The sequence below is a fragment of the Amphiura filiformis genome, chromosome 11, assembly GCF_039555335.1.
Source record: "Amphiura filiformis chromosome 11, Afil_fr2py, whole genome shotgun sequence".
NCBI lineage: Eukaryota > Metazoa > Echinodermata > Ophiuroidea > Amphilepidida > Amphiuridae > Amphiura > Amphiura filiformis.
Window position 1 is genome coordinate 19,039,449 of NC_092638.1, and position 15,825 is coordinate 19,055,273.

Below are 15,825 nucleotides of genomic sequence, written 5' to 3' on the forward strand. Positions count from 1 at the left end.
CCCGAGTAAATTGAAGTAAAAATAGTTTATGCATAGATACTGTATGGATATAATTAAGATAATGCCACACTTTGTATAGGGCACTATGGGTTTGGGATTTTCTTTTGCTACATTAGTGGAACCAATGTTTTTGACATCCTTAACCTGAAAGGATGAAAATTTGATTGGTTCCATTTTTTCTATGCCCCTGTGGTTCCCACAAGGGGCGAAGGTCTGATGGGGCCAAAACTTTTAAGTTTAAAAGTTTTAAAAACAGTCCCATCATGTTGTTATGTATCTCAAATTGTTCTTCTCATTACAGGAAATAAAAAAGTCAATTGTCATATTTTTCTACAGTGCTTAGTTCAGGAGTTATAAGGCCGAATAGGTCAAATGTCAAAATTTTCATTCACAGAGATTAAAATTTAGAAATGGTCCGATTTATTCGAAACTGGCGTTAAATTACTCCCCTTAACATAAGAAATCTCAAACATATACTTAATTCATAATTTTGGTGCAATTTGTATTGTCCTTCCCCCGATCAGATTTAATGCAGCCAAAGTCCAATAGAAATATGTACATCCGATTTTGAGGTCAAACATTTCTCAAACAAATTATTTTCTTATTTAAAGTTTGTCAAGAGGAGTAATATGAGATAAAGCGTGATTGAATCAGTGCATTGAAGTTTGGCCTCTATGCATGAGATATTTGACATTGACCTTAACTAAGGTCAAACTCCTGAACTAAGCACCCTAGTGTAATATGGCAATTGACTTTTATATTCCTAGCAATATGAGATATATTACAATATGATAGAACAAATTTTACAGTTTGGCCCCATTATGACCTTTGACCCCTATTGGGCAGCATAGGGGGCATAGCAAAAAATGGAACCAAGTCAAGTTTTATAATTTGAGGTGTAAGGATGTCAAAATTATTGGTTCCACTAATGTAGCAAGACGAAATGCTAACTCAAATATCACCCCATAGCGCCCTATACTAACTATAGGTCATTGGGAAAATTTGCCCCTTTTCTGCTGTAACTGAATAGGAAATACTTCGTCATGATGAGAGGAATACATTGGTATTTTTTTTAACTAAGTTTGACCAACATTGAAATTTCACCCTGCTAATTTGTCATTTTAGAATTATGCAAATTAGGCACTGGCTATTCCACTACTACACAAGACTTGAAAAAGCTTTTGTGTGAGCTTTTGTAAAATGCATGCATACAGCATGGGAAATAAAGTTATAAAAGGTAACATATCTAAAAGTTAAATAAAACAATTGTAGTTTATTCCTGACTGTGAGGGGTGGTGCAATAATTATGTGTACCCCGAATTGGTGGTGAATTATGGGGGGATTTTTGGCAGGCCCAAAGGGGGGGGAGGCAAAGATTTTTGGCAGGTTGAAAGGGGGGGTCAAGCAATTTTTGGCAGGTCAAAAGGGGGGGGGGCAAGCAGTTTTTGGCACAGATATTTTGTGCACCGTTTCTATATTACGACCTAAAAGGTGTAGGAAAGCGTTAGGAACACATTAAAATATGCAAAATTTCCTGCTCGCATTATATGATAAGACAATTTAAGGTTTTAAATTCAGGTTCCCAAAGATTTTGCTGTGTAAGGAGGGGTGGGCAAAGATTTTTGGCACATGAAAAGGGGGGGAAAAGGTTTTTGGCACATCAAAGGGGGGCCAAAGATTTTTGGCACAGCCAGAGGGCGGGCAAGCAATTTTTGGCAGACCATTTTGAGAATTCACCACCCTGGGGGTACACATAATTATTGCACCACCCCTGACAGCAACAACATTCATAGCAATTCCAAGAACAGTGGAATCTTAAAACCCAAAAGTGCCAGGGCCTAGAATTTTAGTTCACATTTCAGGAATTTGTGTTATCACTTATCAGGAAAATTGATACATATAATGTATATACTCTGGAAAAGTTTTGTGTTATCAGGAATTTTTATGTTGGCAGATTTTATTGTAATGAGTTTCCACTGTTCTTGGTATAACAATGACTCATCAGTTTCTGGGGCGGGGTAGTGCAATTGGTTATTTTAGGGAGGGTCCATCACATCAACACTGGGCCAGGTCCCAGGTCTACTTCATCAGCAACAGCAGCTTCCACATGATTGGTGGCCTACATGAATGATCAATCCTGGCTGATGTTGACCAGAATGCTGCAAACAACACTATCACAGGCACACTATCCAGCACCATCAAAGCGGGCATCAAAGCAGGGGAACTTCTTCTTGAGGTGACCATTCAGGTGTTCAATCAGAACTTATATCCTGGGGGATCTGAGCTCTGAAAATCAGTGAGAGAGAGAGAGAGATACTGTTATATTAGACAATGAATAAAGAAAACCCTGTTCTACAGGCCTGACCGACCTAGATTTTGAACAAATTGGGAAAAAAAATTTCCTGTACAACTGAATGCCAACCCAAATTTGAACATTTCAAGAACAATTTTTCCCCCAATGGAAAAATATATACAGATTTTGGTGATCTTTTGGGTCATTTCAAAAAAAAAAAAAGCCAGACTGACCGACCATACTTGAACCTGAGGCCCGTCCGATCATAGGACAGGGTTTTTTTTATCGTCTTATGGGCGATTTGGACATGTTAAAGGTTAAATCTTCTTAATTCCAAGGGGAGAACCTTATACAACACTACATTAAAGCTTTAATTAAAACCAATCTTCCTGGCAATAGGGCTCCCGGTTCTGGCACTCAGTGTATCCATGGGTACTAATGCTCGTTTTAAATTTCACGAAATTTGGGGGTATTTTCAGATAAAGAAAAGAGATTTGTGAAACACAACAAATAGGGGTCATTTTCATACCACTTATTTGCAAAATTAAAAAAAGACCCTCTTCATTAACGAATCACAATCCTATGCACGTTTCATTATTCTGTGCGGTGCACATTACATCACATCAATTTATTATATGTCGCATACAACCGTAGTCCAGTGTCGTGCAATATGTCCTACACGTTTCCGACAAAAAGGTGTTGGCCCTATATTAGAAATATTGTTTGTGTTTTATCGATGATACAGGGAGACGAAGTGCCGGATTTGGGAGGGGTTCTGGATCTGCCACTGTCATGCCTACTTCCCGCTTTCATAAAAATCATAAATAAATTACCTATTGCATGTCTTCCTCCGCTTCTGTGCTAAGCTCATGTCTCGAACAGAGGTCATCATCAATGTATGGTTTTCAAGTATAGCCAGAATTTCTGAGCTGTCCTTGCAGCTTTACTGTCGTCATGCTGCTTGACCAAGATTGTGCCACTATCATGACTACATTGTGGATTCTTCACCAGGCGTTGATGATACTATTACCTGTATTCATGAAATTAACAGTAGATTGAATAAATACATGATGGAAGTACACTTTGCATTGTTGATATACCGTAACCGGACTAACCGGGGTATAAATGTAAAATGCACGATTTCATCATGGACCTCGAGTCAGTAAAGTAAATTTTGAGATTTTCTCAAAAACTCAATTTATAGGAATGTGATTAAATGCTAATTGGATTCCTTCAATCATTTCCTTTTTTATGTATTTTTGTTGTTGTTTTGTATTGTTTGTTTGTTGTTGAAAAAAAAAGTCAGGGTCAGGCCAAAGTTAGGGTCTTTCGGGTTACCCCAATAGGTGGCGTAACTAGGGTTGGTAGCGCCTGGGACAAGAAACGAAATTGCCCCCCTCCCCCGAGAATATCTTGAAACAATTGCGCGTGGAGCGCACAAAATGTTGGACAAATAAGGCCTACCACTTATTAATTTTGGTCACTAGAAGTTGAATATCGGTCTTAAAGTGTTCTTTTTAACTGACTTTGTGCTGTAATGTGTGTGAGCAAACAAAAATTTTGACTTTCATCGCTTGGAGGGGCACAGAATCGATGCTGAATTGGTCAATTTGGCGGCCCCTAAGGTTAGCGCCCGGGCACGTTTTTAAAGGACTGAGTTCGTACATCACTGCTGGTATTATTTTTTCCAGATTTTCTTCAACAAATTAATTGCACTGCCAGCCATCCAGTGCATATTATTTTCCACAACTTCCACAAGGTCCTTTGCACTCTAGATGTTGCGCGCATAGTACGCGATGGTTAACACATAAACATGATAAAACTAAAAGGAACCCTGATTGAATAATTGTATACATCAGGTAAATTAGCTAATTCTTGGCCAAGGGAACCAAGGGAGAACAGTGTGCCAGTCAGGGTCTTAGGCAGGATTGAAGGTTTGGGTATGTAAATTCAAAAAACTGGATGTGTAAATTTAAGATTTGTGTAACAAAGTATCAGGCCATGCGGGCAAAAACTGGGTATGTCATTACAAATTTGGGTGTGTAAAACACTCCCTACACGGCTGGCTGTCTAGCCCTTGGTGCCAGTGCATTGATTGGTCACCCCAGGTGAAATAATAAATAAATAAATAAACTCGAACATTATGAACGCATGCGCAGATAGCATGCATGGCCAGAAGAAAGCATGCCCGGCATACACACGCGCTTTACATAGTCATTATATGCTACATCATACATTTAATGGACGACACCACGCATGATCGTATATATCGCATATTTCAAACTACAACGCAAACACACAACCTTTGATACAAACCAATCACACCAAGTGCGTTGCCATGGTTTGATTCACTTCCTCGTTACTAACATAGCTTAACATCATGACATGACAGCTCACACTGACGTACATCTCACAGTGAACGCAAAAAACGTCACGCTATGTCACTGTCAGGCTGCGCATGTGCGACCGCTGCGTTCATTTAATTGGAATTTTACTTACCTGGCTGTATTATTGAAGACCGAATTAAAAAGTCTAGTTTGCGTCTGACGTCCTGTTAACCAGACCAAAAATGCCGTACCGCGCAGATCAGCAACCAATCACACGGCGCCGCTGCCCTGACGTCAGACGCAAACTAGTCGCTTTAATTCGGTCTTCTAAATAGTTGTAGTCAGCTGGTAGTAGTATCAATTCAATTATAAAAAAATAATAAAATTAAGTATTTCTTGGCCAAACTGGAACATGCGCGTTGCGTCCATGAAGCGTGTACGCAGTCAGCAGTGTAAAGGTCCGTTCATACTACCACTGCATTTGCGATGCGTTTTTGCGATGCGGTGCGTTGTCGACTGCTGCCATGCAGTGCGTTGTCGCACTGCTGCCATGCCATGGTACTGCAAACTACTAACTAGTACTGGTACGGTACTGCATTGCGATATCGCAATAAAGTTAAAGTTCAATACATTTTAACTTGGAAATGCGACGAGTTGCGTTGAGTTGCGGCAAAAAGTAATCAATATATCGACATCGCAAAGCAACGCATCGCAAATGCGGTGTGATACTTTCTTCTGTACCGCACCATGCTATATTCAGTGTGTGTTTAATATCGCTGGAGCCACTTGCACTAGCGTTCACTGAGTCTGAGACTGAGTGTTCCAGTTTGGCCAAGAAATACTTAATTTGATTATAGTAATTACTATGATAATAAGCATATGACCCTAAATAAACTTACCACAGTCAGTGCAGTATTTAGGTCTTTTCTTGAAAGCTGGACGTTAGAAGATTCAAATCCATGACATATAAAGGCTAGCACTAAAAAGCAGTAGCATTGCAATGGCCCATCACGATGCTGTGCATGCTGTGTGTACAGCCAGGCCTGTGTACAGCAATGGCAATGCCAATGCAATGCAATTCACTGAAAGTTGATCTTACTTCATAATCATATGAGTGCCTTGGTCTCTGGGTTTTATATAATGGATGCCTAGAATGGATAAATATCAACTCCGACTGATGGAACGTTTTAAGCTTAATCAGTGCATGAGTATGAGTGCAAAACGTCGTCTGCTGCAGCTGTCCTGACCGCCGGTCTCGATCTCTCTGCGGCTCCGTTCGTTGCGTATTTTCACAGGATTTTCACCTGAATAATCGAAGTATCGGCAAATTCACAGTCTCAACAGACTCAACCCCGGACCTAACCGATCGCTTACATGCCAACATAAACGGACCTGTAACTGAACTTTGACTCTATGAGGTTATTACAAAAGCTAAATTTTCTCGAAAACGGCCCATGGATACTGGAATATATATGGCTAAAATTTAGATTTTATGTTTTTCTTCATATGGTATTCATTTGGAGTGATTCCAGTCTGTAATAAAATGGCACAGATCAAATGAATGTCTATGTTTCTCTTTGTTTTTATATTTCTAACGAATATGCTCAAAAATCCCTACACCACGTTAATTTGCGTATTTGAGCAATCATGTTTCCCTGAATCCGCGATAGTAGTATTCAGTTAGTCAACAGGCCATAATCCTCCTTCCCCCCCTGGAGTGGGTCGTACACATGACTAAGGTAATGGGCCCCCTCGTCTCTGTTCATGGTGTTCGGTGCTCTCTTCCTTATCCAGATTGCTTCACGGATACGGCGGGCTCCCGAATTACATTCTTTCTCGAGGACTTGGGCATCTTTCCAATTGATAATATGATTTTGTTGTGCAGCGTGGTCCGCAATCGCTGATTTGGACTGTTCACTGACCGATTGTTTCCTTGTTTGTCGAGTAAAAGTTCCTTTACTACGCGCTACTTTCTCTGTCTCTTTCTTATGCTCGTTCAGTCTTGTTTCGAAGCGACGCCCAGTTTCTCCTACATAAGTACTGTCACAATTTGCACAGGGGATTTCATAAATGCAATCCGTAGTACTCATGGAGTCTCTCTTGTCCTTTTCATCCAAATTGGTTTTGTCAAGATGAAATATTGTATTTGAGTTTCTACAAACCTAATGAACCTCTTCAAGAAAATAATATCATCAATAACATTTTGAGTCAATTTTATCCATAAAACGATACAGGATAGGATAGATAGTTACTTTGACTTCAATGTGGTCCATATAATGAAGATTTTGATTCTACAACATTATTAGATCTATTATCAACATATCAATTATGCACTTACAGTCAACCAAACATATGCTATGCTCAGTAGTCCACTGATATGACCTCGTTCCAGTGATCATTCCCCGCTACTAAATTACTAATTGTTGACATCATTTTTTTGATATGCTGATAGCTGAACAAGGTTATGTTTATATGTGTAGGCCTAACCTATGATAACTTTTTAAGTCATAATTAATTCAAACATAACTTTGGCAATACTCAATCGTTTTCGTTCGTTGAAACGGCAAAACATACTTTCTTTTCCTTGCAAATCGAATTAGCAGACATCAAAAACATTTCCACCACAAGAAGTAAAAAAATAATTCATACCAATAGAAGAAGGCTATAATCTTAGCTAATCTTTAGTGTACACAAATCCCATCTCAGAATTAGATACCAGCCCTATGGGCTGGCGAAAAGTATAAAAGCTATGATTTTAGTACTTGCTCTATGTTTCAATTACTTATTCTGTTCAAAATACCTGAGTTTCCAACCCGGTACAAGCTTTAATAACGGGGGACCATACTTTTGTATGAGAAAGAAATCCTACCATCTATATCCAAACTCCCGTGTTATTCCAATGCACATTTTGCTTCAACATTTTGCTTCACCGGACCGCCCTGGCTACTAGGTACAAATTTAGTACTTTCAGTCACGTATGGTTTATTCTCTACATGTCAATCTTTAAATCATTAGCATAGTCCTTTATAACGGGGGACCACCTTGATGAGTAAATGACAGCAAACCATTGAAAAATACACCAAAACTCGGTCAGTGGAGCTCCGCCCATACATGTCAATAGCGTCATTATCGATTGGATTAGTCGACCGTAGCGGACAATGCGATCGCTCATTGGATTAATATTATCACGTGGTAATAAATTTGCATTGGACAATCGATTACTATAATGGTTTAGTACTGCATATCTCGGTTTAATCTTCACTAAGCGGGTTTATGGCTGGAAAAGTCACGGTGAATTTGCCGTGGACATAACTGCACTATGTATAGTGTTTAAAAAAGGCCATGCATTTTGATTTGGCTGATATGACCTATTCCAGTTGAAATTCATATACTCCCAATGGAAGACGTGACCTTAATCTTCCATACAGGAATACCTGTACCTAGGAACTTGTGTTGCCCCACGATATACTGCTGAGTAATGACTAGGTTTGCTACATTTCGTTGACCGTATCACATACTGACGAATTCGACATTTTTAACATTTTTGAGAAAATTAGTATATTAGTTTGTTATGTTCTACTCTATATATTCACCATAAAACATGCCTGAAAGTGGCCTAATTAGTAAGATATTAATTTATTTATTTACGGCGTATTTACAAAACTTGTATTTGCCGATCACCTATACTGCGCATGCCCAGTATATCGTATCTGCAATTTGCAGAATTTGCCGTTTCACATACAAACGTATTTGCACGACGTATTTGCGCGACTTTGTCATTGCACGGCAAAATTGCTGTTTTGTCCTTTTCACATACTGACGTATTTGTGCAACTTTTTCACATACTACCGTATTTGCACGACGTATTTGTCATTTGAACGGCGAAATTGACATTAGTCCTTTTCACATAGTGACGTATTTTATTTAATATTGATTTTTTGCAGAATAAGTTATGCTCTGATAGTGATAAGTGAATTATATTGAAAATATGGTATATTTGCCTAACTGTTAACCTGGTTCTAATCGACAATAATATTTTAATCAAGATTATGCAGCTGGGTAAAAACACAATACCTGTGTGGGAGATTAAGGTCATGTCTTTCACAAGGGGTTATGGATTTCAACTGCAATTGCCCATTAGCATGATTAGCTTTAACAGGAATTTTAATTTAAAATGAGAAAATTCAGTACACAATATATAATCTTAAAAAATAATTTAAAAGTATGTTGAAAATCACACTTTACGTCACTTCCGTTTATTTTATATTTCAGAGTGACTGTAATAGAGGCAGTTGTGAAGGAGCTTATAAAAGAAAATGGTCGTGTGGTTGGAGTCAAGTACCACGAAAAGGGCAAGGAAGAAATATTGGTAAAAAATATATTACATTCTTTGTGCGAAATTTCCACACTGGCACGTATAACCTCCGGTATAACCACCACTCCTGAAACCCGGGTATTTGCCTGACCATCATGACCATGTCTCTTTTTGGTATAAAGCAGCTTAAAGGGTAAAGAAGATCCACAACCCTTACCAAATGAACTTAGCTCATCAATTGGTAAGGCATTTGGTGTTTAGGCATGGCAGTTCGAGCCCCGACGCAGTGCCTGTTTATTGTCCTGAAATAATTAAGCTACTTTGAAATACCGTTCTTTTGAAAGTTAAATTTGACTTATAATATTAATTACATTTTAATTTTATCGTCTTATTCTTGATATTAATGAACTGCAGAAATATGATACCCCTCAAAAGTTCAAATATATTTTCACTGTTTTTCAGTTACATTTATGTAAGTGGTAATTGACATTATTCAATATGTGCCATTTTCGGGCCAAAAACTCCAATACGACAAGATCAGCGTTTTCCCCAGAACTCCAATGCCGTTTAGAATCTATGTTTGTATCCATGACAAAATAAATTTGCGAGAAATGAACTCTCCAAATCCATTATGTATTTAATTGTCATTCAATCACAAAAATACGTTCTTTTTCTATAATCAATTATTGTTAAAGGAAAAGAGAGCTCCACTGGTAGTCGTAGGAGACGGTCACTACTCAAAGCTGTCCAAAGAATTCTGCATAAACAACTCTGAAGTCAGTGACTCATGCGTTATCGCTTTCTTTCTGAAGAACTACATTTATCAAAATAACACACACGTTATTGAGAACTCATTCGGACAACCCAACGCTCAAGTGTCTGTGTACAACTTAAATGAACGCGATACGAGATGTATGATTTGGGTGGATGGACCAACACCAGCCAATGCGAAAAAGTATTGCGAAGAGAATGTGGCACCTTATGTGATAGGTAATTAAAGGACGTAATCTAATCAACAGCATCATCCAATCACAATTTATAATTGTTGATGAGTTTTTGAAAAATGATTCGTATTTTCCTCAATATCATCCTGCAATTTGACGCTTCAAATCGATGTATTTCCTAAGAAATATTAAAAAAACCAGCGTCTTTAAGGTAGCCACCTTATCTGAATTTTACACGACACGGGGGTTTTGGGTTGTCATAGAACGAAATCGGGATAAATTCGAAAGACTTCACCCCAGTACCACAAAAATACATCGAATATATCAAACTATAGATGGCGCTATAATGATATAAAACAAAAAACAAAAATAAAGAAATACACAAGGGGCGAAATAAATAAGAAAAATATGAACTTACATAACTGTATGACCGATATCGTCAAGCATGATACGAGGAATATGAAACAACATACAAGAGCACCTCTCGGCATTTAAAAAATAGTTAAAAATAAAACAGAAAAATCATAAATAATTATGTGAAAGTGTGCATAATATACCTAAAAATAACGACGCTACGTTACATTCTTACACCTAGAGCTTATTAGTTTAAAATATCATCTCATTTGTTAAAGCCCGACTTTTATGGGACATCCTGTATAATACTATCGCAACAAACGAAATTCAGATATAACAGAAATTGTCGAGTGACCTGCTTATAAAACTGACTTCAACACTAACTGGTTCGTGATGAATATATTCTTCTTTTTCTCTCAGATCACATGAAGAAATATTTTATCGAAACTTTAAACGACAACCCACGAATTTCGGTTGTACGATGTAAGCGCATGGCAGCAAATTTTGACATTACACCTGGAGTACTGGTGCTAGGCGATGCCTTTAATGCTCGTCATCCGATCGCTGCATCTGGAATGATGGTGGCCTGTCAGGATATTGCCTTTTGGTGGGATGTTCTCAAGAACAAAGTTACTGATCTTAGTAGGTGTACAATATAGTGATACGTCAAATGTACCGCAAATGTGAAAAAAGATATTATACAGATGAAGTAACAAAATCTAAAGCTTTTGCAAATAAATGTCCAAAAATATAGTCCATACATGTTTACGATTTTTTAAAAGTTTAAAAACTGAATTTGGAGCTTTGCAAAAATGAATAAGATTTTGTCGCGGGTTTTCTAGGATGCAACACACAGATGTATGCTATCCGTGCGTATTAAACAATGATTCGTTTCACACGGATCAAGATAGTTTGAATTCAAGACAAGAATAAAATTATATGTATCCACACTGTTTAATTGCAGCCGATGACAAGTCAATGATGGATCACATGCTTCAGTTTCGTACAGAGCGACATAAATGGGCGTTTTCCACCAACGTCTTGGCGGAAGTTGCACACCGGCTTCTGTGTGATCGCGACGGTAGGTGCCCCGAAAATTAGGAAACATTGCCAAAAATGGGCTGCTCTATTTCGGTAGACATACAAATTGTTTGCAGAGATTCTGTGTTTGTTATCAAAACAGTGGGATAATGCGCTCATCATTTTTGTCCTGCTATTAAAGTGCATACCCGGAATTCTTTCGGGCATGCATGCAAATTCATTTTATTAGTTCAGTTTTTTTTAAATGAAGCTTCATGTCATGAAAACAGGGCTAGTTCTACCTTAGTGTTAAGAGGACACTATTAGTCCACATGTACCTTATATATAGTTGTCATCTTTTGTTCGCAAATAAATTCTTTGTCATGCAGGCAAGGGCAATTATATGATCCACAATTACATCAGATGACCTTGCTTTGGCCCGCTTTCCAGAAAGTGTCCTTCGAGATCGCTTGAGGCAATTGGTTATCAAATCTTGACAGTTCCTAACATTATGTCATGCTGGAAACTTATGTGGCAATATATAGTATGATTCAATGAATAATTGTGCCTGTGTCAATTAAACGGCGGATCATATCAATATTTAAAAAAAATGTCAACACACGTTTCACATATAAAGCGATAAGGCGTCCCCTATATCGACTCCCGGGGGACGTGCCCACCTTGCACATTCATACCAACGCCAATGCAACATATAAACAACAACAACAACAACAACAACAACAACAACAACAACAACAACAACAATCATACAAATTACGATTTGATTATATTTTATGTTGATTTATATTTTTCACCACCTAATGTGTAGTGTCCAGAATACGCGCCCTCCTGCCTCTTAGAAGAATCCGTAGCCTATTGTCGAATCAAGTTGACTTGCGTTCCATTTTGTCTTTCAGAAACTTTTGTTAGGATGCAGCAGTTTATGTTCAAGTCTTTGAGGAGTATGTCAGAAGAAGAACGATCCAAACCCAACGATGCCGCAAATATATTTGGAGGGTAAGTTACTTTAAAAGTGGGTGTGACCGTTTGACTTTTAAACATTGCACTGAAGTGTTTTTTACGGAAACGTACATAAACACTATGTCTGTGTCTTGTGCGCCCAAACAATAACGAGAGCTGTGAAACATAGTGAGTGCTCTGTATTCCCGTATTAGAATATGCAATATAAACTGGCAAATAGAACTACTCCCCATTCCAGAAAAATACAGCACTATTTTTTTGGGATTGAAATAAAAAATGCTAACCTGTTTTGTCAAATGAAACAGCGAAATCCCCAACTGGCAATAAAAATCAATTTTTAATATCTGGTCAATTTTGGGAAATAAGGCTGTAACAATGAAGCCCAAAGACTTGTACTTAGACTACTTTTAGTTTATGCATTCTAATTTTTGGAAACCACATGTTTCATTTTTATAACGAATCATTTTATTAAAGTAACACAAAAAAGTGAAATTTAGAGCAAAATTTTGGCATATACCTAAGATTTTGACTGCTTAATTATGGAAAGGTTTCTACACAAAAACGATTCTCTTATAAACCATCTATGCACAGCCTGAGCACACATTTCCGTCCACGAGCTTCGAAACACGCAGTGAATTGTCTCCACACAGTCTTTGATTACACGGTTGAGTGCATAGTATCGTAAGAGATGTGGAGCTTCTGGCTGGGAAATGGGAAATGTGATTGGTTTTTGTCGAAACCTCAAGTGTTCCTTTCATCCAATCAGAATTTTATTTATAAACACTTTTCGTCATTAGGTCAACAGATAACGCAATTCTATGTTATAGCTAGGCGAATGTGGTAAATATGTTGAAAACTACCTATCAAAGACATTTTTTGGCCAAAATGTAGGTTTTAAAAGTCAAAACCTTAGTGTTCCTTACAATATTTTTCAAATGTTATGTCATTAAATGAAAAAGCACACTTTGTTGTCCATATACTAGCGTCATTAGAATGAGCAATGGCCAATTCTCTTTAAATTGCAAATCTTGTGCAAAAAGTTACTATTTTCGCCTATTTTTTCATACGGTTGTAAATTCAATATATGACTTTGCTAAGAGCACTTACAAATTGATATAAGACTTGTTCAAAGTCTTTGATTTTTGTGACTCGATTGAATGTCAGAAAACATGCCGAAAATGCATGAATTAGTAAAATAGTTATTTTTTTCTTTTATCTCCAGTTAGGACTAAATGAATGATTAGGATTGAGATATATTTGATTTGACAGACCTTTTAATAAAAAAAAATAGTGCTGTATTTTTCTGGAATGGGGAATAGTTTGTATTTATTAAAGAAGAATGAATGCAAAATATCACTGTCAGACATTTCATGAATGAAATATATCGCCCTGATATCACTTCATCCATCATTGAAGAAAATTAAATTTGAATATTTGAATTTGTGTCTTTATTATAGAGTTGAAACCGATCCCAAAGTGCTTGAGAGTGTATTAAACGGAATCCTGGAAGGCACAATACAGGAGATATATGACAACCAACCGTATCTGTATGCTGTCTGGAAAGCAAATAAGTTACGTAGGAAATGGAATGCCGTGTTGAAGGAAATTATGACGTCAGAAGCTGTGATATAAAAGTCAATCTACTAAAACTCATTGGACAAATGAAGCAGCATGTTCAATTTAATACTGTTGATGTATAATCCATAATCGCTGGAAATCCATTACATTCGAAGTCCTCTCGGGGATATAAGTTGATTTTTTGAGTTAGCTTGAAATTCCCCTGGACAAGGAACTTACTGCTAATTGTCTCGTTGTAACCCGTACGAAACTCGGGGAGCCGATCCAGGTTGCGATGGTTATTTGTGGAATGTCTAGGGTGTGCGCTCTTGTAGCAGCAAAGTTCCTGAATAGTTGTTAAATGGTTTATGGAATGATGTGGGGCCATAGTGGTCAGCGACAACCTGTAAAGTGTGCTGAGGCTTGTGGATCAACGTCTAGGCTTTTGTGCCTGTGCGTAGCACACTATAAATCACTGCGCTTTTAAAAAAAAATTATCACCATACCTAAATGGTTTTAAACAGTTGTTTAAAAGTTTTAAGTGTTTAACAGGTGAAGGGAACAACTGAGTTGTTCAACACATACGTGTTAACATATAGAGTGTATGCAATAAACCAACCGGAACGGTATAACAATTGAAATGGCAGTATCTGCTTCCTGGCTTGTCCTGCAATCTACCTTTTTTTAAGGACGTGTACAGATGAAGCAAGTTGTTGTTTGCTATATCAAGCCCAGGTAGACATATTATAAATCCTGTTCCATCAATCTAACATTCTGCTGCACTGCCCCCGACTTAGGACGGGTGGTGGTGGGTTGAGCGCTTTGTTCCCGGGAACCCTCCTCTCCAGTGCAGCAACTGTTGACATCAGGGAATCACATTACAGTAGTGACAACTCCCTTCTTGCAGACCAGGAACTGTTGGTATAAGGTGTTGAAACCAACGTGCCAAGCCATCACCCCTTAGTATACCAAGCTAACCCTTTGTCATGGATCTGCAGGGCAGGACTTGCACTGCTGGAACATCTTGAAGATCCATTAGTGGTCACAGGATCCTGGTCCTATGTAGGGAAGTAAAGCCCGGTCTGCCAAGGAGTAACAATTTGCCTCTTGCTGTATGAAAGTTATTCTCATATTCTACACATTCACTATGTTGATGAATACCTTTTTGCTTTTCAGTATATAAAATGCAATTTGATTTATATATCGACAGGTTTAATAAATTAATCGTTCAATTTGAGATGCTATATGTGATTACTTGCCCGATACGTGTTTACAATTAAGCTGAATTTATGCTACATCGCTGAACGATAGCGATTGAATTTTAGTTCAGCCAATGAGATTTTGCGTTTTTTGTTGCGTTGGGAAAAGCGTGCTACCATATTGGTCTAATACCAATCGCTCGTCACTCAGCGATGGAGTATAAATTCAGCTTTAGTGGCTAATCATTTGATTCATCGGCACACCTTAAAACGGTTTTAAAAGTCTTACTAAATGGGCCGCGGAGCTGATTAAAATAGTCACTAATTATTCCGTTTGGATATAAATCTCAGATTTGTTGTATATATGATAATCGAATTTTGTATAAAAACAAATATTTATGTTGCTATCATCGTAACGCTGATTAGCCAGTTAATTCTAGATGCGGCCAATGTAGAGATGGAGGCAAATAATACAAATTCAACAACGTTTTCGCATCTAAATAGTGGTGACATTGCTTTTATATTGATCGTTGGAGTGTTATCGTTCATAGTCGTAACTGCCAATATATTTTGCCTTCTCGTCCTGTACCGAGCTACTGAATTACGTCCAGCCACAAAAACCTTCATGACATCATTAGCAGTTTCAGATCTTCTCCTTGGATTGTTTGCAATCCCTTCGATTGTTTTGTTATTTGCGTTTGAACAAAATTGGGAAATTTCACATTTAACACTTTTCTGTTTCATAAATTCATTTCTTGCTATTTATTTAACCGCTACAGGTGGATATTCCGTATTATTGTTGAACATTGATGCTTTGATTGCCATCGTGAAGCCA

The 15,825-nt window shown here is 37.8% G+C and overlaps 1 protein-coding gene and 1 long non-coding RNA gene across 2 annotated transcripts in view; one reads left to right on the top strand and one right to left on the bottom strand.

Moving 5' to 3' along the window:
* Positions 1 to 15,304, top strand: part of LOC140164501 (squalene monooxygenase-like) — a 40,169-nt gene extending 24,865 nt beyond the window's left edge. Inside the window, exons 4-9 of the mRNA XM_072187796.1 lie at positions 8,893 to 8,989; positions 9,631 to 9,925; positions 10,654 to 10,875; positions 11,198 to 11,314; positions 12,171 to 12,270; positions 13,692 to 15,304. Coding sequence (XP_072043897.1) covers positions 8,893 to 8,989; positions 9,631 to 9,925; positions 10,654 to 10,875; positions 11,198 to 11,314; positions 12,171 to 12,270; positions 13,692 to 13,866 — 1,006 coding nt within the window. The 3' untranslated portion in view covers positions 13,867 to 15,304. The remainder of the gene's footprint in view (positions 1 to 8,892; positions 8,990 to 9,630; positions 9,926 to 10,653; positions 10,876 to 11,197; positions 11,315 to 12,170; positions 12,271 to 13,691) is intronic.
* LOC140163947 (uncharacterized) lies at positions 1,673 to 5,660 on the bottom strand. Its single transcript, XR_011860439.1, has 3 exons — positions 5,520 to 5,660; positions 3,127 to 3,323; positions 1,673 to 2,286 (listed from the first exon to the last, which is right to left on the bottom strand). It is a non-coding gene; the product is annotated as an uncharacterized lncRNA (long non-coding RNA).
* Positions 15,305 to 15,825: the final 521 nt, after the last annotated feature.